Below are 26,841 nucleotides of genomic sequence, written 5' to 3' on the forward strand. Positions count from 1 at the left end.
GAGAGAGTTAAAGGGGTTAGGAGAGGCTGGGAGGGCCTGGGAGGCACTGGGAGAGCCTGGGAAGGCTAGAAGGACTGGAGAGGTGGGGAGAGACTACAGAGAGGATGGTACTTGGGCGGGGTGGGGGGCTGTGAGGGGCAGCTGCAGAAAGTGGAAGGTACAGATTGACTCCAGCAGAGCCTGGGGGCAGGGGGAGGGCAAGGGGAAGGCTTCGAGGACTCCATAAATGCAATGAATTGTTCGGTCTCTCACCTGGACAAGGGTCCATCTGTCTGGGCCTGTGGGGGTCACTCGAGACAGCCCCTGTGTGAAACTTTCTGGACAGACTGACCTCTGAACCCTGTTGCCTGACTTCTGACCCTTGACCTCCGACTTCTGACTGCGACTGAGCCCTAGGGGACGCATCTGATGGCAGGAATAGGCTTCCATTTTCCCTAGCCCTTCCCCAGTTCCACTGCTTGGAATCCAGAGGAGGGCTGGGATTCTCCTTATTTCAAAGATGGGGAGGACAGAGTCTCAGAAAGGTCAAGTAACTTGCTCAAGGTTGCGCAGCAGCACGTGGCAGACCTCACCGAGGAGTGGAGGACCTCACCGAGGAGCTCAGGAAAATGCTGCCACAAGCAGAGATCCCCACATTAACTGTCTCAACAGCACCTCGTGACCTGACTTCTCCACCCTCCCCGCCCCCACCCACTGCTCCAGCCAGTCACCCCCACCATGCTTTCCTGCAGGACCAAGGAGGGCGGAGGGTGCGGCAGGACTGGGCTCCCCCTTCCAAACCAGCTTCCCCCTTCAACCCTCTCTCCCCCCACCAGGTATCCAGCCCAGCTGCCCTGTGGCCCCCTCCCCTTCATCCCGGCTAACACCACGCTCCTCTAACCTCTTCTTCTCCAGACCTCCCCAAGAAAACACGCCTCAAATTCCTCCCTGCAACCAGAAACCGGGCAGCTGCAGCCTCCGGGAAACTTCAAACACCCAGGCCCCTTGGCCCCCAGCCCCACTCCCCCCTCGGCAAAGGGCAAAGGTCACCTTTGTTCCTGCCCGAGGTGATGAGGGACCCTGGGGGCATGAGGGGAAGGGGACACTGGAGAGGGCCAGGATGGGGGGAGGGGGGAGGCAGGCTCTCTGCCCAGCTGGGAGGCAGGGGGAGGTGCTTGTTGCTGGAGGAGAGAAGGGGTCAGAGAGGCCCCTTATTCCAGAGCCCTGGGCCTGGGGCTGGAATGAGAGGGGTGTGTGAGTGTGTGTGTATCTCTCTCTCTCTCCCTCTCCGTGCCTTGTAAGCTGTATGTGTGTAGGTCCATATGAGTGGCTTTCGTATATGTGTGTGCCCGGGTGTGTGTTGTGATGGCACCTAGGTCCTGTGTCTGGATCTCTTTATGTGTGGCTGTGAGTTAGTGTGTTTGTGTGTGTGCGCTTGCGCGTGTGAAAGTGTGTGCGTGCGAAAGTGCTCTGTACACAGTAAGCACTCAATTATACCTCTGATTGAAATGTGTCTAGGCACATCTGTGTGTGTGTGGGTGTGGGTGTCCTGCCGCTGTATGTGCATTGGGTGTGCGTATGTATCGGTGTTTTGTCACCGTGTGCACATCGGTTAGTGTATTTATGTATGTGTGTGTATGTGAAAGTCTGTGGCTGATTGTATGTTTGACTGTAAGCCCCGTGTGGGACAGGGACGGCGTCCAGCCCGATTTGCTTGTAGCCACCCCAGCTCCTAGTACGATGTCTGGCACATAGTAAGCGCTTAACAAATACCATAATACTACTAATAATTACTATTATTATTGTCATTATGCCTGCGAATGCATAGCGTAAGGCGGGTTTTTCGATCGGTGTGCCTAGAAATGTTCGAATATGTCTGTGGGCCTGGATTTGTGTGCATTCTCACGTGGCCAAGCCCGGGCGGGGCCTCCCCAAGGGCCGCTGGAAGCCAGTAGGCGGCGAAGACTCCTTCTCTGCGGTCCCTCTGGGCCTAGAGCACCCTGCCAGGCTGGGCACAGACCGAAGGGCAGCTGAAACCTGCCCCGGCAACTCTCACCTTGCCCCGGCAACTCTCACCTTGCCCCAGGTGTTGGACAAGGGGCCGAGGCACAGTGCGCCAAACGGCCAGCAGGGGGCACGCCCCCCTCGCACTGTCTCCTTCCCGGTCCCCCAGCCCAACCTGGCACAGAGTGGGCACCTGGCACAGAGTGGGCACCCGGCCCCGGTGCTCATCACCTTGGAGAACCAACCATCCCTGGGGGGATGCTGGGCAGGCCCCCGCCGCCCCGCATCTCCCTGCAGACTTTCTAGGGTGGCGTTGGACCGAGGCTGTTGGGGCCGGTTCGATGCCAGTTCCTCGAGGCACTCCTGGCCCAGGTCTGTGTCCAAGGCCTGAGACCCATCCCTCAGCCGGTGATACTAGCGCCACTTTCCCTGAATGCCCGACACCACTCATGGTTCAGGTTAGGCTCCCCCATGCCCCTGTCTTCTCCGCTTGGGGAGGCCAGGCTACTCAACGGGGACCTGGGACCCCTCCCCCACAGCAAGGGTGGTTCCCCTTTCTCTCTCTTTCCCCACCCCACTACCTCCTCTCGGCTTCCCCCTCCATCAACCCTCTGGTTTCTCATGATTCCCTTCTCCGGGGCAGCCCCTCTGTTTCTCCTCTCCCTCCCATGATCCTCTACCTCCAGGACTTCTCTGGTTCCCCCATCCAGTTCCCTTCTCTGGTTCCCTTCTCCCTCCAATGATCCTCTCCTCCACCCTCCCCCCCACCTCCACCCCGCCACAATCCCTCTGGTTCTCCTCTCCTTCCCGTGATCTTCTCTTCCCGCTGCCCTTGAGTCCCCTCTCCTCCTCCCTTCCCTCCCCCTGCCCCATTCCCTTCAGTCCCCTCTCCCTCCCACAATTCTCTCCCCTCCCCCACCCCTCTGGTTCCCCTTTATGCCCCCCTCTCCCCCCCCAACCCTCCTCCAGGCAGGACCCCCAGGGACTCCCCTGGTAGAAGACATATTGTTTCATTTATTTACAGAATTGATTTCAAACACACTCAGCTGAAACGAGGCAGAGCCGGGGCATGTTCCATCAGGCTGGGACCCAGGAGCCCGGGCACTGGGCCGGCCGTGGCAGGGCAGCTGGGGCTGGGCCACCCCTACAGCAGATGGAGTGAGGGGCGGGGAAGTTCCTTAGAGAGTGGGAAGCGAAGAGTGGGAGGAGGAAGAGGAGTTTTGGCCTGGCCCCTCAGATCTCTGTCTTGAACCCCGGCCTGCTGGCCTCTGGGGGCTCCGGATGTGGGAGGCAGTGCCCTCGGTGGGTATCGCATGGAGGGGAGCAGCCGAGCTGGCCCTCAGGGTTGGGAGGGGCAGTGCTCTCACCAGGTTGGGGAGGGGCAGATAAGGCTGGACGGGGAGGGACCCCAAGGCCCAGACCTCTCTGCCTCCTATCCCAGAGAAAGTGCCAACAGATTTAAGGACCAGGGCCCCAGTCCCAGTCCCCAAATCCCAAGGAGGAGGGCAGAGGGTACAAGGGATGGTGGAAGAGGGCAAGGGAGGGTTAAGGGGGCAAGGGAGGGGAGGGTGGGAGAGGGCAGCTGTGGGCAGGGAAGGGTGGTGGAGGAGGACAGGGAAGGTTGGAGGACAGCAGGGAAACACAACTTTATAAATAACAAGGCAGAAGGCTGGGGAGGGGGCAACTGATCAGAGCCGAGGCAGGATGGGACTTGGGTAGAACAGAGGCAGGGCATGGGCAAGGGCAGGAGAGGCTGATCCAGGAGCCTGAGCAATGTACCCATCAGTCAAGCCGGGGCTTCTAGCTTGGCCACTTGGAGACTGAGCCAGGGGGCAGATCAGACTGGTTCCCCACAGCCCCACACCCCAGCCCTGCGGCTGGTGTCGAGGGCTTAGCAGGGTCTGGTTGGGGGACAGGCAGAGGCGCAGTCTGGCGGGGAGTCCTACTCCCCTGACCCCACGGGGACGACTGTATGCAACGGGCCGGGTGGGGTTGGGGTCAGGGGTCAGGGGGCATCTCCAGGTTGGTACTGGGGCTCCGTGGCAGTAAAGTAGTCCTCCAGGAACGCCTGCAGGTACTCGAAGGTGGGCCGCTCCTCAGGGTCGGCCCGCCAGCTCTGCTCCATCATCTCATACAGCGAAGGTGGGCAGCCCGGGGGGCAGGGCATGCGGTAACCCCGTTCCACTTGCTCTAACACCTCCCTGTTATTCATCCCTGCGGGGCGGGGAGCGGGCACACATCAGGCAGGGGCTGGAACCCCTTTCCTGGGTGCCAGAGGTGAAGAGGGGTCCGGGCTGAGTGGGAGCAAGGCAGGGGAGTTGGGAGGGTGTGTGGGAGGTGAAGGGTCCTGGGGAAAACGGGAATGATGAGCGTGAAGGGGAGGCAGAGGTATGGGGCATGGGGAACCCAGGTGGCGGTTTGGGTTAGGGTTGTGGTGGGGGCTGGGGTTGGGGGTTTCCCTCACCTGGATAAGGCACCCGGCCTTTGCTGATCAGCTCAGTCAGCAGGATCCCAAAGGACCAGACGTCTGATTTGATGGTGAATCGGCCAAAGAGCGCGGCCTCGGGCGCTGTCCACTTGATGGGGAACTTGGCTCCTGTGGGAGATGGAGAGGCGGGGAAGGGGATGATGGTGAGTGGGGCTGAAGGGGGCACAGGGAGGAAGGCTGGTGTCAGGGTGGGCTCTGAATGGGGGCGTGGGTCTGGAAGAAACTCGGGGGTTAGCAAGGGTCTCAGGACTTGGGGCAGGGCTGGATTTGGGGTGCAGGGGAGAGGGGGGCAGTTAGGTGGGAGATATGGGGTGAGGCATGAAGGAGGGGGGTCAGAGCAGGTGGGCAAGAATCTTGCAGGGGGCATGAAGGGGCAAGGCAGGAGAAGGGGAGTCAGGCAGGGGGATGGGAGGAGGGCACCTCGTCAGTCAGATCTGGAGAAAAAGTAGGCGGAGGAGAGTTGGGGTTGGGGGATTACCTCACCGGGCAATCGGAGTGGGAGTGGGAACAGAGGGTGGGGGGCACCTTCCTAGGCAGGACTTAGGAAGAGGAGCCTGCCACGGGAGAAGGGGAAGGACACCTTGTCAGCCAGGGCAGGGGGCGGGGAGATGGGAAGGAGAGTGGGGCAGGGCACCTAGCTGACAGGGCGGGGAGGGGTGGGGGGACACCTTGTCGGGCATTGTACTCATTGTCCTCGATGAGGCGTGCCAGTCCAAAGTCGGCGATCTTGCAGACGAGGGCATCTGACACCAGGATGTTGGCCGCTCGCAGATCCCGGTGGATGTAGTTCATGCGCTCGATATACGCCATGCCCGCCGCAATCTGCTCAGGCACCAGAGGCATGGGAGGGTGGTGAGGGTGAGAGTCCTCTGCCCTCTGCCAGCCCTCTGACCCCTGACCCACCCACCCCCAGCTCCCCGACCCTTGGGGTCCCCTCTCTCACCAACCCTCTTGCTGCCAGTCCTCTGCCCCCGTCACCCATCCCTCACTCAGTTCCCTGGTCTCCACAAACCACCACCCCTCACCTGGGCTGCCATGTCCACCAGCTGGGGCAGTCTCAGCCGCTGGCCCTCACCATCCTTGAGGAAATCCAGTAGGCTCCCTGGTGGAGGCAGCACCAGGATCGTAGGGTTTATTGGCTCACCCAGGCCCAGGTGCCCTCAGGCCCCACCTCACTTGTCCCTGAACCCCACCCAAAGCCCCTTCCATCCTTCCACCCTGCCTGGGTCCCGCCCTCGACACCCTGCCCCTGAACCCAGATCCACCCCCAGGCCCGGCCCCTCCTCTCAGCCTTGCCCTCTGACCATGACTCATGTACTCGGTGACGATGTAGATGGGCTCGTCGGACACCACCGCGTACAGTTGTACCAGCTTGTCGTGTCGCAGCTGCTTCATGATCTGAGCCTCCTCCAGGAAGGCTTCCGGGCTCATGGTGCCCGGCTTCAGAGTCTTCACCGCCACCAAGGTGCTGCCATTCCACGTTCCTGGGCCGGAGAGGGGGCAAGGGAAGGGTCAAATAGGGGAAATCTCTGCGCATATGCTCCCAACCCTGTGAGCACATTGGGATGATGCCTGCCTCTAGAACGTGGGATCTAGGTGTGTTTCCTTCCACCCCCACCCCCAGCATGTCCTCCCTTGACTGTGGGCATCAGGCTACAGAGGGCTAGCTAGGAAACCTCAATGTCCCTAAGGTCCTAGGCACTGGGGGGCATTTGTGACTCCCCAAGGCCCCTGAACCCATGACATCTGCCCCATGGAAGTCTGGGATTTTCCAAGACAACTTCTGGGCTGGGGCTGGGACCACAGTTCACTGGGAGCTTGACTATGTCCCACTGGTCCCTAGGTCTCCATACCCTGACTAGTTTTTACCTCACAGGAGGAGCCCTCTAAGGGATCACCAGGTTGAGGGGTAGTAGGCTCCTCCCCTCAGCCCAGAGAGGCCCCTAGCATCACCACGACCGCCCCCTCTGCCCTCCTCACCCATCCAAACATCCCCAAAGCAGCCCATGCCAAGCTTGCGGTCCAGGCTGATGGATTCACGGGCGATCTCCCAGGCGTCCTTGGCCAGGCCCAGGGTCTGCGGCCTCATGTTCACACACACCTTGGTCAGCAGGTGGCACAGACCGTCATTGACTTCTGGAGAGCAATGGGGACAGAGGGTGAGGGCGAAGGCAGCAGATCAGACACATGCAATCGATTAATCAATCAATGGTATTTGCTGATCCCTTACTGGGTACAAAGCACCGTACTAAGCACTTGGGAGAGTCCAGTAGCATTGGTAGTCACGATCCCTGCCCTTAAGGAGTTTCCCGCCTAGTGGGGCTGGCTGCCAAACTCACCAACTCCCAGGTCTCCCCAATTCCCAGACTCCCCAGGTCCCAGGCTCCTAGACCTTCCAGCTTGCAGATTCCCCATCTCCCTAGATCTCCAGTTCCCAGACTCCCCGTCTCCAAATGCCAGAACAATCCGCTACTCCCTTGCTGAATTAGCCAGAAGCAGGAACCTGCCCAGACTTGCCTCTAAAAGGGGCCACCCCCAATTCCTGGCCCACAGCACCTCCACACCCACCGGGATTCATTGGCTTTGCCCAGCCTAGGCACTCCCCTGCCGAGAGCAGACCCTCCCCAAAACCCTATACCTCTTCTTTCGGGCTCACTAGGTGTTTGCTGGAAGGCCCTAATAATAATAATAATAATAATTATCGTGGCCTAGTGGAAAGAGCCCAGGCTTGGGAATCAGAAGGACCTGGGTTCTAATCCTGACTCCTCCACGTGACTGCTGTGGGACCGTGGGTAAGTCACTTCACTTTTCTATGCCTTAGTTCCCTCATCTGTAAAATGGGGATAAGAGGGTGAGCCCCACGTGGGACAGGCACTGTGTCTGACCTGATTAACTCAGGTCTACCCCAGCGCTTAGAACAGTGCTTGACTCATAGTAGGCATTTAACAAGTACCATAACTACTATTACAGAGGGAGACAGACAGCAGAAGATAAAGATACAGAAGTGCTGTGAGGCTGGGGTATCAAAGTGATTAAGGGGTACACTGCCAAATGCAAAGGTGATGCGGGGGGGTCGGGGGAGGGAAAATAAGGGCTTAGTCAAGGAAGGACTCTTGGAGGAGATGTGATTTTAGGAGGGTTTCAAAGATGGGGTGAGTGATGGTCTGTTGGATATGAAGGTGGAGGGACCTCCAGGCCCACGGGAGGACTTGGGCAAGGGGTCAGTGGCAAAAAGGAATAGGTCACAGGGCAGCCAGTAGGTTGGCATTAAAGGAGTTAAGTGCACGGGCTGAGTTGTAGGAGGAGAGCAGCGAGATAAAGCAGGATGGGGAGACATCATGACGTCACTAAAATACGCCTTTTCCTTTCCATCTAAACTGCTACTACAATGATCCAAGCATCTGTCCTATCCTGCCCTGACTACTGCACCAGACTCCTCACTGACCTCACTGCCTTCTGTCTCTCCCCACTCCAGTCCCTGCTTCATCCTGCTGTCTGGGTCATTTTTCTAAAAAAAACTCCTCAAGAACCTCCAGTGGTTGCCCATCCATCTCCGCATCAAACAGAAACTCCTTACCATTGGCTTTAAAGCACTCAATCACTTTGCCCCCTCTTAACTTACCTCAGTGATTTCGTACTACAGCCCAGGCCATATGCGTCGCTCCTCTAAAGCCAAACTGCTTGCTGTACCTCGATCTCGGCTATCTTGTTGCCTACTCCTCACCCGCATCCTGTCTCTGGTCTGGAACTCCTTCCCCCTTCATATCTGACAGACCAACACCTTCCCCACCTTCAAAACACTATTAAAATCACATCTCCTCTTTCAAGAGGCCTTCCCTGACTAAGCCCTTGGGTCCCCAGCTCCCTCTCCCTTCTGCGTCAACCTTGTACTTGGATTTGTACCTTTTAACCACTTGACATTCACTCCACCCTCAGTCCCACAGAACTTAAGTACAAAGCCTTAATTTTTAATGTCAGCCTCTACCTCTAGACTGTCAGCCCCTGTGGGCAGGGAACGTGTCCCAACTCCGCTACACTGTACTCTCCCTAGCGTTTAGTAGGGTGCTCTGCATAAAGCAAACGCTCAGTAAATACAATTGATCGAGAGCTGACTGAATGCCTTAAAGCCGACGATAAGGAGTTTCTGTTGGATACGGAGGTGGGTGGGCAACCACTGGAGGTGCTCGAGGAGTAGGGAAACATGGACTGAACGTTTTTGTAGAAAAATAATCCAGGCAGCAGAATGAAGTTTGGAAGGAAGTGTGGAGAGACTGGAGGCTGTGAGGTCAGTTAGTCGGCTGACTGCAGAAGTCAAAGTGGAATAATGATAATTATAATAATAATGGTATTCGTTAAGAGCTTATTATGTGCCAGGCACTGTACTAGGCTAAGGTGGATTCAAGCAAATTGGGTTGGACACAGTCCTTGTCCCGCATGGAGCTCACAAACAGATGAGGAAACTGAGGCACAGGGAAGTGAAGTGACTCATCCAAGGTCACACTGCTGACAAGTGGCAGAGTTAGGATTAGAATCCAGGTCCTCTGATTTGTACCTACTGTATGAATCTCACACATCCTATTAAGCACCTATTCAAGTCTGATTCCCCTTTTCTTGGAAAGAGCATGGGCTTTGGAGTCAGGGCTCATGAGTTCGAATCCCAGCTCTGCCACTTGTCAGCTGTGTGACTGTGGGCAAGTCACGTAACTTCTCTGGGCCTCAGTTCCCTCATCTGTAAAATGGGGATTAAGACTGTGAGCCCCACGTGGGACAACCTGATTCCCCTGTCTACCCCAGCGCTTAGAACAGTGCTCGGCACATAGTAAGCGCTTAACAAATACCAACATTATTATAATTTCCACTAGGCCGTGTTTAATTCCCACCTGAGTATTTTCTCCCAGTGTATAGTATACAGTGCTCTCCACACAGAATGCTCTTGATAAATACTATTATTACTACTAGATTATAAGTGCCTTGAGGGCAGAGATTGTATCTACTTAGCCTATTGTACTTTCCCCAGCTCTGGGTCCAGTGCTTGGCACCCAGTAGGTGCTCAGAACATACTACTGATTGATGATTTGATCAATCAGGGGAGAGCAGAGTGGGAAGGCCAAGGTGGAGACTACAGAGATGCCCAGATTCTTGGTTTCTCTCACCCTTACCCACCAAGGTGGCCCTTTTCCCCAACTCCCTCTCCTCCCCACCCAAAGCCTGATCAGACCCCCACTCCACTCCCCAGCACGAGCCCTCCCTTGCACCCCCCCGCCCCCTCACCAATGTAGTGCTGCACCAACTCTCTCACGGTGTCAAACTGGGTGCGGGTGGTGATGTAATAGCCGCCGCTGTCCAATTTGCGGATCTTGTAATGCTTCACGTGGTCACCCTTGACCTCATCCCAGTCTCGGATGGAGAGGGAATAAGCACCTGGGGGCCGGGAGGGCAGGAGTCACGGTGGTTGCACCTTGGCCCCTTTCTATCCAAGTCCCAGCCCAGGTGCCCGCAGGCCCAGCCCCGGCCCTCCTCCCCACCTTCACGGCTCCCTTCCTGTCGTGGTCTCTGACCCGCCTGGCCCACGACCCTTTTCCCCTCCCTGTGCCCCCATCCAGCCCTGTCCCCTGACCTAGGGTGGTCTCACTCTCCCGGATGAGGAAGGCTCCCTGGGGGTTTCCTTTGGTCAGCAGCAATCGCTCGGCATCCTTCCGCCCAATCTTCCCAAAGTACCACCTGGTTTGGGGGATGTCGTAGGCTGGTGAGAGGGCAGCTCCTGGAGGGGCAGGGCAGGGTGGGGAGCCAGGACTCCAGGCGGCCACCCCAGCTCCTCCCCTTGAGCGGGGAGGCCCTGGAGGCTGGTGGGAGGCTGGGCAGTAGGAGGGAGGGGGAAGCCATCCTGCTGAGACTCCGGCAGGGCGGTTCAGCTGGGCCCAAACCCAGGAGTCCTAGTCCCCACCCCTCGAGGGCATAGGAGGAGCTAGGTTCTGGGCAGCTGGGGGCAGGGAGTTCTCTGGGCAGGGGCAGCCTGGAGCCTTTGATTTCTCCATCCACCCACCAACATGTCACCTGCATTCCCTTACGCAAGCTCATTCACCCACACCCCACTCCCAACACCTGCACTCCTCTGTACATGCTCATCCCACCTGCCCGCTGGGTCGCCTCTCCTCCCCTCCCCCCCCACCCGCCCCCACCACGGCCCACGCCTGCGCTCACTCTTCCGCCTGGATCGAGTCCATGGGGGCCACATAGTTGCTGGGGATGTAGCCGCTGAGCCCGGAGCTCAGAGACCTCGCTTCCCACCAATCACCTTCGCTGATGAGGCAAAACCCAGGGCAAGTTCAGGTCCGGGGGACTGTGGAGGGCCAAGACCATATCCCTCCTCTCCCCCAGCCTAGCCATTGGCTGTCCCCCAATGTCAGGGACAGGAAAAACCCCGGCCTCCATACCCCCACACCCAGCAGCCTGGATTAAGAGCCACCCAGTGCAGGGCCCAGGTGGGACCAGGGAAGCCCGACGGGCATCACCTCCCCACCCCTCGGCTCCCCAGTGCCAGTCCTCCCAGCCAGAGGGGTAGGGCCGGTTCAAGTCAGGTTCAAAGCTGTGCCCCAGGGTGGACCCCTGGGTTGGGCCTAGGCATGGCCCAGGTCTGCCCTCCCCCAAGGGTCTGGAGCAGGGTCCAGTTCAGCTCATTCTCTTGCCCCATCCCCCAGCCCCTGGCCCAGACCCCTGGGAGGGTGGAGGAAACTCACGCGCTGTTGAGGATGTGGAATTTCTCGCCCTTGCTGAAGGAGAGGTCCTCACTGGTCCGAGCCTCGTAGTCATACAGCGCGATGAAGAGGGTGGCGCCGCCTGTGGGCACGGGGGGTGGGGGAGAGGAGTTGGGTTCAGCTATTGAGGGGGACCAGCCCCCACTCCTCACTCGAGTACAGACAGTCAGCCCCACACCCACCGGCTCCCCAGGCTGCGTGGGCTAGAGCCCGGGGCATCAGGCCAACCTCAAGGCCCCTGGTGCAGTGGCTCTAACCTGAGATGGCTCCTGGCCGAAGCCCGCTGGTGCTCATGAAAGTGGAAGTGACTGGGCTCGGGGTGAAGTTGTTGTAGTCTGGGATGCGGGTGGTGCTGATGGGAGGGTGGGTCTGGGTGGGGTCGGGGCCATAGCGATCTCTGAACGCAAAGCCGCCGGTGCCATCGCTGCTTCCTGAAGCCTCTCCTTTGGTTCCCACCTCTGAGTTCTTCTTGCACTGCACACAGCCCATTTTGGGCTCACCTGGGGCAGAAAAAGAAGGAGCCCATCTAGGGGAGGGGGCTCTAGATGAGGCCCCCCCCGACCCCAGACCCTTGAGGACCCGTACAGATGCCCCTTGGTCTTGGGAAAGGGAGGCCCAAGCCTGGGCCAGGAGCAGGCCATGGGGCAGCATGGTGTGGCGGATAGAACACGGGCCCGGGAATCAGAAGGTTCTATTCCCGTCTCTGCCACTTGTCTGCTGTGTGACCCTGGGCAAGTCACTTTACTTCTCTGTGCCTCAATTACCCAATCTGTAAAATGGGGATTGAGACTGTGAGTTTGGGAAAGGGACTGTGTCCAACACTATTTGCTTGTATGCACCCCAGCGCTTAGTATAGTGCCTGGCACATAGTAAGTGCTTAACAAATGCCACAATTATTATTATTATGCTGGGGATGTGGTGCGGCCAGGAGCTGAAGTCAGAGTTGAGCACAGAGGTCAGGGGTCAGGGATCATAAGTCACATAGGGTTGGGAGAAGGAGAGAGGGTGGTCAGGTCTTCAAGTGAGTGTGTAGTTGTGAACGTCTTGGCGTGTGGGTCTCAGTGAGTGTAAGAGTGTGAGTGTTTCAGTAAGTAAGTGTGTGTGTCGGTGAGAATGAGAACCAATGAGTGTGTGTTCATGACAGTGGATGTGACAGTGTTTGGGAGTAGGAAATTAAAGGGTATCATCTGAATGTGTGCAAGGTGTGTGTGTATACGTATCAGGGAGCGAGCAAGTGTGTGTGTGTTCGGGAGTGAGCGAGTGTGGGTCACAAAGACAGTGTGTGTGTCAGGGACTGAGTGGGCTGAAATAGAGGCAGCTATGGGAATGGGCTGCCCCAGACCACCCTCACTCCCCCAGTATCCTCAAACCGACTCTCTTCCCAGATTCCTTTCCCCTCTCCCCACAACAGCCCCCCCGCCCCTGAATGCCGGTTGCTTGGCAACAGGGTCTGTGTGTGAGAAAACTGGTGGGGAAGAGGCTGTGGGAGAGGAAGGGGCTGGGGGAGACAGGGTTTGGGGCTGGGAGGGGTTGGGGCACTCTGCTAGCCAGGGCCCACCAACCGCACTCCCCACTCCTCGCCCTGCCGGTCCACTGAGGGACAAGGGGGCAAGGGGGAGGACGCCTGGAGAGCAGCGTGAGCTCCACTGGACCCCAGCCTCAATGCTGAGTCACAGCCCAGACCCTCCCTGACTCACCCAGTGGGCCAGGAGAGAGATGGGAGGAGCCGAGGGCCTTAATATTCAGGGTCTGGGGGATAGAGCCGGAGAGGTGGGAGTCAGGGGGATGAGGCAATGGGTCATGGGGATGGAAGGATGGTGAGATGAGGGATGGAGAGATAGGAGATGGGGGATAGGGGTCAGGGGTCAAGGGGATGGAGTCAGGGAGTGGAGCGATGGGGAGATGGGGGGGGGGGCATTAGTAAGAGGGGATGGAAAAAATTGTATTCTGAACCTCACAGCCAGTCCCTCCTCTGCCTGCTCCCACATTCCTCCAGCCTCCTTTCTGGTTCCCAAGAGTCAGAACCTGGGGCCAGACCTCCTTCCGGTGTCCGGCCAGCCCTGCTAGTCTTCCCCCTATCCCACCTCTTGCCCCTAGTTCCCTACTTACAGACAGATGAGCCCCCCACAAGTTCCACAGATCTGTTGAGCAGACACATGGTCAGAGAGCATAGGGAAGGGTCCCTGAGGGCGGAGAGAAGTCTGAGCCCACTATGGAGCCAGAAAGTAGGAAACACTTCCCATTTCAGGCCTCAAGCTGCCCCGGATCTCTCCTAGTAGCTCTAACCTCACCTGGCCCCCCATGTCTGCACTCTGAGCCCAGACCCCTGGTTCACAGCTGGGCCCCTATTCTGCCAACTTATCCCCCCACCCCACCTTGACCTCCCACCATTCCCCTCTCTCCTTCCCAGGGAGCCAGGGAAGAAAGACCCAGAGAAGCTGGGAACCAGGACTCCTGAATTCTAGTTCTCTAACTCACCCTTTTCTCTCAGCTTTCCTCCTGTCACTCAGGGGACTCCCAATTACATATTAGTGCATACATGCATGTCCCGCTTCCCACCCCCCAACACACACACATACAGGCCCAGGCCACTCAAACACCTCAGGGAGACCCATATTGAATTCATCGCCTGTCAGCACCACCAGGCACTGGCACCAGCAGCACCTGATTCATCTCCAAAGATAAGACAAGGCAGGGAGGGGTGATGAGGTTGGGGGATGTTTTATAGGAAAAGGGGAGTCTTGGGCTTGGCGGAAACAGTGGGGAAGTGGTGCAGTGAGGAGGGAGGAGAGATGGAAGAGAGCAGAAGGAGGCGGGATGGGGAGGAGGTTGATAGCGAGGGTTTTCAATGCGTGAAATTTATTTTAACGTCTTTCTTCCTGTGAACTGTAAGCTACTTGTGGGTAAGGACTGCTTCTCCGGGCTCTATTATATTGTACTTTCCCAAGCACTTAGTCCAGCGCTCTGCACATGGTAAGTACTCAATAAATACCATTGACTGACTGATTGAGAGGATCGGGTTCCAGGGCCCAGGTAGGTAGCATGGTTAGCTTTCCTTGATGCACTGGAGATTGGTGCCACTATAGCAACCAGCATTAATGCCTCTTTCAGGGCGCTTATCCTTCTTCCTCCAGGCAGTTCCTTATTTTAGTATCTGTCTCCCTGCTAGACTGTAAGCTCCTTGGAGACGGAAATTCTGCCTATTAATAATAATAATAATTGTAGCATTTGTAAAGTGCTTACTATGTGCCAGGCACTGTACTAAGCACTGGGGTGGATACAAGCAAATCCTGTTGGACACAATCCCCGTTGCACATAGTGCTCACACTCTCCCCATTTTACAGATGAGGTCACTGAGGCACAGAGAAGTGAAGTGACTTCTCCACGGTGACTCAGCAGACAAGTGGTAGAGCCAGAATTAGAACTCATGACTTTCTGACTTCCAGGCCAGGACTATCCACTAGGCCCTGCTGCTTCCCGTGCTAATACTAATGCTATTGTTCTCTCCCAGACGTTCAGTTCAGTGCCCTGAACATGGTAAATTATCAGCCCCCTGAGGGCAGGAATCCTGTCCACTAATTCATCCTCCCCAAACTGGACAATCAGTAAACTGCATGCAGTAAGTGCTCAGCCCATACGTACGATGGATCAATTGGTTTCTTCTTGGGAAGTGGCTAGGAAGAAGGACGGGAAGACCAAGGGCCACAGGGCCAACATATCAACATCGCCGGTGGACTCAAGCTCGTTGTGAGTAGGGAATGTGTCTGTTTATTGTTGTTCTGTACTCTCCCAAGCTCTTAGTACGGTGCTCTGCACACAGTAAGTGTGTGCTCTACACACAAGTGCTCAATAAATACAATTGAATGAATTGGCCCTGAGACTCCTCCAACCATAGCAGAGTCCCAGCCTTATCGAGGCCCTGGAGGCCCAGGACCGGTGGGGACCATGGCTTGCTCCTTGAGGGGGTCTGTCCACTGCTCTGAGGCCAAACCTCTGCAAGGGGAGAGGGGTTGGGGGAAACCCAGGCCCCCACAATGGGGCTGGGAACAACTGTTTCTTTTGCCCAAATTTTAAGGTGACTGCTCACTCCAAAGAACAGCATCGCTAGGCGGAAACAACCAAATGCACAGGACCACCAGACTGTAAGCTCCTTGTGGGCAGGGAACATATCTCCCAACTCTGGTGTATCGTACTCTTCCAAGCGCTTACTAAAGTGCTCTGTACACAGCAAGCACTCAATAAACACCATTGATGACGATGATGATGAGCCACAAAAGTAGGTTCAGAAACTCATACACAGACCTCACACACAGACGCCACACACAGGTGCACATACAGAGACATATCCAACCCACACACATGCATACCCTGGGTTCCCCAGAACCCTGCACCCACAAAACATCTGCTGGGAGGAAGGAGTGGGGGGAGGGAGGGGAGAAGGGAAACTGGTTAAGAAGGGTATTTTTAGAATCAATCGTATTATCTGAGTATTTACTATGTGCAGAGCACTGGACTAAGCATTTGGAAGAGTACGATAACTATCATCTGCGGGAAGGAGGGCAATACTCTCCCCACCTGGAGGCGGGAGGCGGGGAAGGGTTGATCCCAGCCAGGGGCTTAGGGGCCAGTACTGGAAAGGGAAATGAGGAGGGGGAAGAAGAAATAGAGGGGATCCCAACCACGGTCTGGTCTGGTCTGGTCTGGTCTGGTCTGGTCTGTCAGGCATTTCTTTCTGAGAAATTCAGATGCAGAAATATTCACCCTGAGATAAAAGCCAAAGGAGTGGAGAGAGGAAGGTCAGGGAGACTTCCTGAGGGAGGGGCAGAGTACAGAATGAGTTCAGGGCCATGTGTCTGCCCCACTTCACTCTGTGCCCTGTCACTCCCTAGACTCCCTCCACCAGCCTCTCGGTTTGTTCTCTGCCACCTCACAGATCATCCAGAGTACCTCAGTCTGTGTCCTGCTAAAAATAATAATAGTAATATGATGGTATTTGTTAAGTGCTTACTCTGTGTCAAGCACTGTTCTAAGCACTGGGGTAGATAGGAGCTAATCAGTATGGACACGGTTCCTGTCCTACATGGGGCTCACAGTGTTAGTCCACACTTTACAGATGAGGGAGCTGAGGCACAGAGGAAGGGAAATGACTTACCCAAGGTCACAACAGAAGACAAGTGGCAGAGTCAGGATTAGAACCCAAGTCCTTCTGACCCCCAGGCCTTTGCTCTATCCACTAGACCACGTTGCTGCTACCCCACTGATCCCCCACTCCCAGAGCCCAGTGGGGATAAAGGGGAGCCATACTGGGGAGCCATGCAGAAAGGAGGGAGGGATATCGCCTCAAATGAGCTAGATAACTGTGGACTCCCAGTTAGCCTCAATCAATCAATCATATTTATTGAGCGCTTACTGTGTGCACAGCACTGTACTAAGCACTTGAGAGTATAACACAGTATAACAGGCACAATCCCTACCCACAACTAGCTTACAGTCTAAAGGAGAAGACAGACATTAATATAAATAATTAATTTAGGGATATGTTAAAAAATGCTTTGGGGCTGGGGTGGGTGGTGATTAAAATGAACAAGTCAAGGAGACGCAGAAGGGAGTGGGAGAAGAAGAAAGGAGGGCTTAGGCGGGGAAGGCCTTTTGGAAGAGATGGGCCTTCAATAAGGCTTTGAAGGTGATGAGAGTAATTGTCTGAGAGAGAAATGAAAAGGGAGGACAGACCAGGCCAGAGGCCATACAAGGGTAAGAGGTCGGTGGCGAATTAGACCAGATAGGACAGTAAGTAGATTGGCATTTGAGGAGCAAAGTGTGCAGGATGGACCTGTTGCAGTAGGAGAGTAGCGCGATGAGGTAGGAGGGGGTGAGGTGATTGGGTGCTTTGATGCTGATAGTCAGGAGTTTCTGTTTGATGCAGAGGTGAATGGGCAACCATTGGAGATTCTCGAGGAGTGGGGAAACATGGGCTGAATGTTTCTGAAGAAAAATGATCTGGGCAAGAGAGTGAAGTATGGACTGGAGGGGGGAGAGATAGGAGGTAGGGAGGTCAGCAAGGAGGCTGATACAGTAATCAAGGCAGGATAGGATAAGTGATTGGATTAATGTGGTAACAGTTTGGATGGAGAGGAAAGGGCAGGTTTTAGCGATGCTGTGAAGGTTGAACCAACAGGATTTAGTGATAGATTGACTTTGTGTGTTGAATGAGAGAGAGGAGTCAAGGATAATGCCAAGGTGAGACAGGCTTGTGAGTCAGACTCCTAATAATGATGCTATTAGTAAAGCACTTACTATGTGCCAAGCATCGTGCGAAATGTTGGGGAAGATTTAAGATGATCGAGTCGGATACAGTTTTACTTGAGAAGCAGCATAGTCTAGTGGATAGAGCAAAAGCTTGGGAGTCAGAGGACCTACGTTCTAATCCCGGCTCTGCTACTTATCTGCTGTGTGACCTTGGGCAAGTCACTTCACTTCTCTGTGCCTCAGTCACCTCATCTGTAAAATGGGGATAAGAGTGTGAGCCCCATGTGGGACGGGGACCGTGTCCAACCTGATCAGCTTGTATCTACTTCAGGGTTTAGAAGAGTGCTTGGCACATAGTAAATGCTTAACAAGTACCATAGTTATTAATATTAGTTATTGGTCCCTGCCCCATATGGGGCTCACAGAATATGGGAGAAAAAGTATTAATCCCCATTTTACATATAAGGAAACTGAGGCACAGAGAAGTTAAGCGAGTTGCCCAAGGTCACTCAGCAGATGAGTCACAGAAATGGGTTTAGAACCCGAGTCCTGTATTGATAATAATTATACTAATTATTATTATTGTTATTATGGTATTGGTTAAACACTTACTATGTGCCAAGTACTATTCCAAGTACTGGGTAGGTATAAGGAAATCAGGTTGTCCCTTGTGGGCCTCACAGTCTTAGTCCCCATTTGACAAATGAGATAACTGAGGCACAGAGAAGTTAAGTGGCTTGCCCAAGGTCACACAGCAGACAAGTGGTGGAGCCGGGATGGGAACCCACGTCCTCTGACTCTCAAGGCCGGGCTCTTTCCACTAAGCCACACTGCTTCTCTGTAGTTCCCAGGCCTGGGCTCTCTCGGTCCCCTCCCCAGGGCTGAGCAAGAGTGGGGGGGGGGGGTCTGGTCCATGAGTCCTGGGGACCACCCCCACCCCATTCCCCTCTTCCCCTCTACATCGGTCTCCAGGCAGAGGGGCTGTTTCCCAGCACAGGCCGCTGGCCAGGCCGCACTGGGGCCATTGAGCAACTGGATTTTCGGCCTTACCCATTGCACCACAGCGTTGAGCAACGTATCATTCCGCATTGGGGGTGGAGCCTCAGCCCCTTCCCCCAGGGGAAACTCAAACATTGCAAAAGAGCCTCCTTGTGGGGCCACGGGGAGGGGTGTGACATGGCGGGTGAGAGCACTAAACAGTGATGCTCTGGAGGGCTGAATGGTTTACTGAGCTCCCCCTCCCAATCAATCAATGGTATTTATTGAGCACTTACTCTGTGCAAAGCACTGTACTAAGCCCTTGGGAAAGTCCAATACAATAGAGTTGGTGGCTTGTTGTGGGCAGGGAATCTGTCTGCGTACTCTGTTATATTGTTATACCGTATTCTCTCAAGCGCTTAGTACCAGGCTCTGCACAAAGGTGCTCAGTAAATATAATTGACAGATGCAATCCCTGCCCACGAGGAGCTTAGCGCCTTCCTCTGCCCCCACCCCAGGGATCCCGAGGCAGGAGGGGGCACCCTGAAAAGAGGAGTGGAACCTAGACCTATCTCTCCAGGGGAGAGGGTAGGAATAGCAGTCATGGTACTTACTGAGCGCCCTAGACGTAGTGAGTTGTGCTAGATTGTAAGCTCCTCGAGGGAAGGGATCTTGTCTACCTACTCTATGGTGCTCTCCCAAGCCCTTAGCACAGTGCTCCGCCGGGTGCTCAATAGATAGCCTTGATTGATTGACTGTGCTAAGCGCTGCCTTGGGCTAAGCATTGTGGGCCGATCTTTCAGGTCACTGGCTGGTTTTTTGTTGGGAAATGTTAGCTTGCTCCCTGGGTTGAGGTTCAGACCCTGCTGGGCACCTCAGGTCATGTGGCCGCTGGCCGGGGCTGGGGGGGGGTGGTGCGGCGTGACCATGGTCACAAGCCTTCCCTCTCCAGGAGGGAGGTGGGGCTTCCACTTTTGGACCCCCGGAGCCCCAAGGCCCTGGGCCAGCTGAGGCAAGGTGGGAGTGGACAGGACAGGGATGGAGGGAGGAGAAAAGCGGAGGGGAAATGGCGAGTGACCAGTGAACCAGAAAGAAGCAAGACCCGAGGACTAGGTTGCCCCAAGTGCACAACCACAAACAAACTCACACTCTTTCACACACATTCACATTCCCAAACACCCTCCCTCTTGTTAGAGCACCCAGACACACACACACACCATTTTGCATACATCCTCTCTTGTGCACCTAGATACTTCCTTGAGCAAACCACCCGTCCGTCCCTCCCACCCCACACACACATATTCGCTCTCATGCATGCTACTAAGTGTGCACACACAGAATCACTTGGGTCAAAGGCCCCAGTGAAAAAATGGCCAACGCCAAGAAAGTCAGTGGCTGGTCACACAGTGCACTAGCCCATCCAGGGTGAGTGACGTGGGCATCACCTTTCAGCATGAGTGGGGTTGGGGACAGGAGAGCTTGATGTGGGGCAGGAGAGCTTGACGTAGGCCAGGAAGCCTGGGAGACTAGACTAGTTCAGCTAAGCACTTATTATTATTACGGTATTTGTTAAGCGCTTACTATGTGCCAAGCACTGGTGTAGATACAAGGTAATCAAGTTGTCCCACGTGGGGCTCACAGACTTAATCCCTTACCCCACCCTTGGCCCCAAAGCATTTATGTACAAATCCGTAATGTGTATTTATTTCAAGGCCTGCCTCCCCTTCTAGATTTTGAGCTCCTGGTGGGCAGAAACACGTCTACCCACTTTACTGTTCAGTCCTCTACCAACTGCTTAGTACAGTGCTCTGCACCTGGTGAGCTCTCAATGAACACCACTGATTGGTTCCAGGCTCAAACCTTGTTGCCCCACCCCAGGGTTTCTGCAGCCCCAAGGTTGCCCATTGCCCTCTATACGTTAAGCTCACTGTGGGCAGGGAATGTGTCTGCTATATTCTTACATTGTATTCATTCAATCGTATTTAATGTACTCTCCCAATGGGTGCTTAATACAGTGCTCTGCACATAGCGCTGAATAAATACAATTGACTGATTGACTGAGAGGGGGGCCCAGCTAAGAGGCACAGATCCTCCCCTTCATCCCCCTAGGAGGGGTCCAGATCGGCGCCGCGGGGGTTGGGGGAGCAGCTGAAGGGGCCTGCAGAACCCCCAAGACTGAGGTGGGTATGTACCCCCTCTCTGGGGCCTGCCCCTATCCCCCGCCCAGGATTTGGAGAAGGCAGGGATAGACCAGACCAGACCTGTGACTGCCTTGGGCAAGTCACTTCACTTTTCGGGACCTCAGTTAAAACAGTAAAACAGGGATTAAGATTGTGAGCCCCATGTGGGACAGGGGCTGTGTCCAACTCGATTTGCTTGTATCCACTCTAGCACTTAGTACAGTGCCTGACACATAATAAGTGTTTAACAAATACTATCACCATCATCTTCATCACCAGACCACAGACCCTTATCCAGTAAGGTCCTGAGAACCCCTTCCCGTCCTCCACCAGCCCAGACCCTGGCCCCACCCTGGGCCCGGGCCCCCCGCACCAGCACCCACAGAAAAGTCCCACCCTTGGCCCCATCCCCACTCCTATCACACATACACACACACACACACACACACGCGTGCACGCCCTTCCCCCCGGCTTCTTCTTCTGACTGCCCGGCAGGGTTGGGACCACCAACTTCTCTGCCCTCTTGGCCGGGCCCCTGGATTAGCAACTGGCACCTGACCGACCTGATCCTCAACTCCCAGTTCCAATTCCTGTCAGGTTGGGCACCCCAGGACCTCTCCATGCTGCAGTCTGCCTACGCTGCCCAAAGTCTGTCACACGGTGGTCTGGACGGCCCACCCCTCTCTGGCCACTCACCGGGACACTCCTCCCCGATTCCACCAGGCCGAAGCTACTGGGGGCAGAAAGAAAATGGAGATGATCTGCATTTCATTGCTTCCTCCAACTCCCCCACCTCCCATAGGCGACATGCATATATATGTGCGTATGTGTATGCGTGTAAATAAGCATGTGTGCACACGTGTGTGTGTGTGTGTGGGAGTGCATGAGTATGCATGTGTGTGTGTACCTGGAGCAGCTTCTCTGCTGCTGGGATTGGGGAGGCGAAATGGGGAAGGGAGGCCAGGAAGCAGGGGTCCTCTGCAGTCACGGCTAGGAAAAGCAAAAACAGGCCCCATGGAATGGTGGAGGGTCAGGGATTCTGAGGAAGAGGAGTGAGGCAGCAGAAAACCTTTTGCAAAGATTCAGGGGTCAGGTCGGTGGTCCGTAGTTGGTCACGGGGGATCCATCCTGAGATGGAAAGGAGGAGGGCTGGGGAGTGGGGGAAGAGGGGAGGAATGGCAGTGTGGTCCAGTGGTAAGAGCACGGGATTAGGAGCCAGGAGACCTGACCTGGGGCAAGACGATTTACCTCTCTGAAGCTCAGTTTCCCCACTTGTAAACTAGGGATTAAATACCTGTCCCCTTTCTGCTTAGACTGGTGAGCCTCAGCTGTGTCCAACCTGATTATCTTTTATCTATCCTAGAGTCTAGCACAGGGCTTGACTCTAAGAAGCGCTTAACAAATACCATCATCAGCATCATCATCCTCAATGGTATATATTAAATGATATCTGCGTGCAGAGCACCGTACTGAGCGCTTGGGAGAGTACAACTGAGTTGGTAGACACGTTCCTTGCTCACGAAGACCTTACAGTCTAGAGGGGGAGACAGTCATTAATAGAAATAAATAATTCATAATACACAATTTATAGATCTGGACATAAGTGCTGAGAAGAGTGGAGTGAATAGCAAATGCCCAAAGGTTACAGATCCAAGCCCAATTGACTTGGAGCCTGGGTCTTGGTCTTCCTCTAGAGAAGACGAGAGTCATTACCAGCATGGTTCAGTGGAAAGAGCCTGGGTTTGGGAGTCAGAAGTCATGGGTTCAAATCCCGGCTCTGCCACTTGTCAGCTGTGTGACTCTGGGCAAGTCACTTAACTTCTCTGTGCCTCAGTTATCTCATCTGTAAAATGGGGATTAAGACTGTGAACTTCATGTGGGACAACCTGATTACCCTGTATCTCCCCCAGCGCTTAGAACAGTGCTTTGCACATAGTAAGCGCTTAACAGATACCAACATTATTATTACCCTTATGAGAGGGAAAAAAGTGGAGTGGGAGAAGGGAGAGGTCTTTCAGAGAAGAAGGCACAGTTTAGGTAGGGGATCAGAGCCCCACTTGACCCAGTCCAGCAGGCCCCAGCCCCAGGCCCTACCCATCATGGGTCACTCTCAGGGCCTACCCATTATACCACACTCTACCCCTGCCACAAGGGGGCACCGATGGCCCATGCCCAGCATTACCTTCTCTGGGATCCCTAGGCTCTTTCTAGCCAAAGCCAGGAGGGGGTCCGGCCCACAGAGTGCCCCTCCCCCCCAGTCCCAAGGCACCCCTACCCCTTCCCCTCTGATGCTGATCTGCCCAGTCCTGGTGTCCCCATTCTCAGACCCCACCCAGGGAAACAAATGGACATGCTCTCCCCACCATCTGCCCTTTTCTGCCCCGTCTCTCCCGGGCAGCAATATGGTCTACTGGAAGAAGCACGGGCTGGGGAGTCTGGAGACTTGGGTTCTAATTCTAGCTCTGCCACTTGCCTCTTGTGTAACCCTGAGAAAATCGCTTATTTTCTGCTTGCCTCAGTTTCCTCATCGGTAAAATATGGATAAAATCCTTATATTCCTTAGACTATGAGCCCAATGAAGAGCAGAGACTCTGCCCAGTCTATTTATAGTGCCTCTTTCCCAGCACTTAGTACAGTACTTGTCATGTAGTAAGCACTTAACAAATACCACAATTATTATTAGACGACCAGCCTCCCCACAGTCCCCACTCTTGTCTTCCTGCCCCCTCCCCCATGTCCTGAGGCCTGTGACAGTCCCCCCGACCCCCCAAAAAAAAGGAATCAGGTCCTCATCAAGAGGCCAAGAGCCAACTGGGCGGGGATGGGGCACAGGGCAGGAAGTGTAGAGGCGGGCACTGAGCAGGAACCTTAGAGGAAGGAGCCCCAGGCAGGGAAACCCCACAGTGGCCCTCTCACCCTCCACAGCCTGGCAAAAACTCCCCTGCATCAGGTCAGCTCAGGGGGCACCAGGCCTTTGTCGCACAGAGCTTCTGGGTCCCTGCCCCCTCTTCGTCCCCAGCCCAGTACAGGGCTCCCAGCTCGGAAGCCACCCTCCAACCCCACAAGATATCAGCACAATTGTTCAGGGTTGGTCGGCCCCAGGGGGCTCTGGGAGGGGACCTGGGGCCTGCTGTGGCTACTCTGCAGACAACTATGCATTCACTTCCTCTCCCGCAAATCATTGGAGGGGCCTGAGTGCTTCTCGGTCCCCAGTCCCCATGTCCTCCTCATAGACGGATGGACAGGTATTGATCTGGCCATGACCCCAGTTTCCTCTCCAGGCACCCCAGTGTCTGGGACTCCTGAGGGAGCTCCAGCTGGAGGAGAAGTCATGGGAGTCAGGGTGGCCGGGGCCTGGGGCCCTAAGTAGCTAGGCCTTCAGGGAGTCTGACCCCTGGACTTTCGCCTTGGGGAGGAGCCGGAGGAGGAACAGCTTCAAACTGCAGCAGGAAGAACTTAGTTTAGACATCAAGGAGAACTTCCACACCCTAAGAACCGGGCGGGCCTCACTTGACGAGGGGTGGAATTTCCTTTGCCAGAGATATTGGAGCAAAGGGGAGAGCCTGCCTGCCTCGGCTATCCTGCCCAGAGGCATAGGGAGGGCCTGGCGGACCTCTCAAAGCTCCTTCCTTGCCCGCAGCTGTGGGATCCTGGGATATCAGAGCCCCTCGCCCAGGCTTCCAGTAGACTAGACTTAATCAATCAATCAGTGGTATTCATTGAACATTACTGTGTGCAGTGAACTGTACTAAGCATTTGGGAGAATCTTCTATAGAACTTATGTACCTATCTATAAATTATAATTATTAATTTATATTAATGTCTGTCTCCCCCTCTATACTCTAAGCGCGTTGTGAGAGGGGAACGTGACTATCAACTCTGTTGTACTGTTCTCTCCCAAGAGCTTAGTACAGTGCTCTGTACACAGTGACCACTCTGTAAATAGCACTGATAAGGATATAATACAACAGATTTGGTAAAGATGTTCCCTGGACCAATGCGAGTTTCTTGCTCTAGATTCCTGCTCAGCCGCAGCTCTGCCCGTACTGGTTGACTCGCCAACCTCCTTCGTGCCCAGAACCAGGTGCTTGGCTTGCTGCCCCTACCTCTGGGGGCAGCTTCCTCTCTGGGATCTCACTGTCCTGTCAACAATGGTCACCTCCCCCCCCCCAACCCATTCTCCCTCCACACTGGAGCAGGCCTGAATCAGGACTAGGGGTCGGAAGGGGGGATGGAGGAAGGTTGGGAGTCTCAGTGTGCCTTTGGGGGCAGGGAAGAAACCCCAAAAGCAGAGGTCAACAAAGTGGATCCGGAGTGGCCTTGCTTCCCTCAGCCACTGAAGCCATGGTTACCTCTCCCCAGCCTCCGGTCCCTGCCCCTCCCACAGACCTACCCACCCCCAAGCTGGAGAAAGGCAGGATATCCGCAGCAGGGACAGCAGGAATGCCCAGGCCTGGATTGCCCAGATCCCACCCCCACCCCGGCCTTGTTCCCACAGGCTGCCTGGAGACTAGGGAGGGGCAGGGGGAGAGGGGATGGGGAAAGAGGGGAAGGGGGAGCAGAGGGGGCTTTCCACTAGCAGCCTTTTGGCGGGATCCCTGCGGAAAGCCCCTAGCCCTAGAACACCGCCCCCCCCGCGCGCTCCCACCCCCAGCCTGGTGATGAGGTTACTGCCCAGTGAGGGGCTGAGGCTGCAGCCTCCGCTCCCTCTCCCCCTACTCCATCCCTATACCAGAGACGCCACCCTGCCCCGCATCCCTCCTTCCTGACCCCCATTTCCCTCACCTGTGGGTTGAGGGGAAGACAGGCACTCCCTACTCCTGCATTTGGGTCCTCTGTGCCCCCGGAGACTCTGGGCAGCCCCAGGGGCCCCCCAAGCCTCGAGCCCCCGAAATCCCAATCCCTTTCAGGCACCAGGTCTGGAGCTATCTGGGGCGAGTCTGGGGTCCCTCCGGGGGGCGTCACGGGCTAGCTCGGGTCCTCCCCAAGGCAGCCCTACCTTCCTGTTCCTCCAAGCCTGGGGCTCAGGGTCCCCACCTTCCCCAGCCCCTCCCCATACCTGTCCTCAACCCAAAGGCCGAAGCCTCGAGCCTGGTCCGTCCCAAACTCTAGAGCAGGGGCTCGGAGGGCCTCTGAGACCCCCGTTCCTTCCCCAGGCCCACCCCCCGGCCTCTCCGAGCGGCCTCCCGGGGTGGGGGAGGTGTGGGGGGCAGTGCAGACCCCTACCTGCTCCTCCACCGCGGATGCTGGGCTGCCAGGTCTGGACGCCTCGGGGCGGCTGGTCACTTGGGGGGCGGGGGCTGGGGGAAGGGGGGACTCTCTGGGCAGGCTGCGGTCTGCCGGTCTCCCAGCACAGCCCGGGGCTCCGGAGGAAGTGAAGTCCTGTTGCAGCAGAGCCTCTATCAGGCACTTTCCAAATCCACCCCCACCCCCCCCACACACACCCCCGCCCCCACCGCCACTGACACCCCAGCTCTGGAGGGGGAAGGGGAAGATGGGGGGGGGGGCAGGTAGATTAGCGGTCGAGCGGGGACACGGCTGGGCCCGAAGGCTTGGCCTCTCACCACTTCCTGCAGCCCGCCCCTAACCCCCGCCCCCGTCCCACCCGGGACCGGCCTCAACACCGCGTGGGCCCAGGGCCCCGTGACCCCTCCGCCGCCACCTGTTCCAACCACAGCCCTCTCCGCCCCCGGGTCATCCCTTCAGCACCCCACGCCCCCACGCGGGACATCCCTCCACGCCGTCACTCCAGGCGCCCCCCGGGGTATCCCTCCACGCTCCCGCACCCCCATCCGGGGTATCCTTCCCCGCCTCCACCCTGGGCCTCATGCGGGACATCCATTTTCCCACGCTTCCACCCGGGACGTCCCTCCCCGCCTCCACCCTGGGCTCCACGCGGGACATCCTTCCACCTTCCCACGCCCCCACCCGGGGTATCCCTCCCCGCCTCCACCCTGGGCCCCATGCGGGACATCCACCTGCCCACGATCCCACTCGGGATATACCTCCCCGCCTCCACCCCGGGCCCCACGCGGGACACCCTTCCACCTTCCCACGCTCCCAGCCGGGATATCCCTCCCTGCCTCCACCCCGGACCCCACCCGGGAAATCCCTTATGCTCCCACGCCCCGCTCGGGAGACTCCCACCCCGCCTCGACCCCGGGCCCCACCCAGGCATCCTTCCACCTTCCTACGCCCCCACCCGGGACAT

At 56.3% G+C, this 26,841-nt stretch overlaps 1 protein-coding gene across 1 annotated transcript; it reads right to left on the reverse strand.

The window, feature by feature from the left end:
* Positions 1 to 3,580: 3,580 nt before the first annotated feature.
* On the reverse strand, positions 3,581 to 26,038 carry FGR (FGR proto-oncogene, Src family tyrosine kinase). Its single transcript, XM_029080181.2, has 12 exons — positions 25,857 to 26,038; positions 11,484 to 11,726; positions 11,209 to 11,308; positions 10,673 to 10,771; positions 10,089 to 10,192; positions 9,743 to 9,892; positions 6,452 to 6,607; positions 5,776 to 5,955; positions 5,497 to 5,573; positions 5,140 to 5,293; positions 4,448 to 4,579; positions 3,581 to 4,197 (listed from the first exon to the last, which is right to left on the reverse strand). The coding sequence occupies exons 2-12, from the start codon at positions 11,713 to 11,715 to the stop codon at positions 3,989 to 3,991; spliced, it is 1,593 nt and encodes a 530-aa protein (XP_028936014.1). The 5' UTR covers positions 11,716 to 11,726; positions 25,857 to 26,038; the 3' UTR covers positions 3,581 to 3,988.
* Positions 26,039 to 26,841: the final 803 nt, after the last annotated feature.

This window comes from Ornithorhynchus anatinus, chromosome 16 (genome assembly GCF_004115215.2).
Source record: "Ornithorhynchus anatinus isolate Pmale09 chromosome 16, mOrnAna1.pri.v4, whole genome shotgun sequence".
In the NCBI taxonomy this organism is placed as follows: domain Eukaryota; kingdom Metazoa; phylum Chordata; class Mammalia; order Monotremata; family Ornithorhynchidae; genus Ornithorhynchus; species Ornithorhynchus anatinus.

Coding starts and splice junctions, on each gene's coding strand:
- FGR (XM_029080181.2), bottom strand. CDS start 11,715: ATGGGCTGTGTGCAGTGCAAGAAGAACTCAGAGGTGGGAACCAAAGGA. Junction 10,772..11,208: donor TTCCACATCCTCAACAGCGC/GTGAGTTTCCTC, acceptor TTGCCTCATCAG/CGAAGGTGATTGGTGGGAAG. Junction 4,580..5,139: donor TGAGTACAATGCCCGACAAG/GTGTCCCCCCAC, acceptor CATCTCCCACAG/GAGCCAAGTTCCCCATCAAG.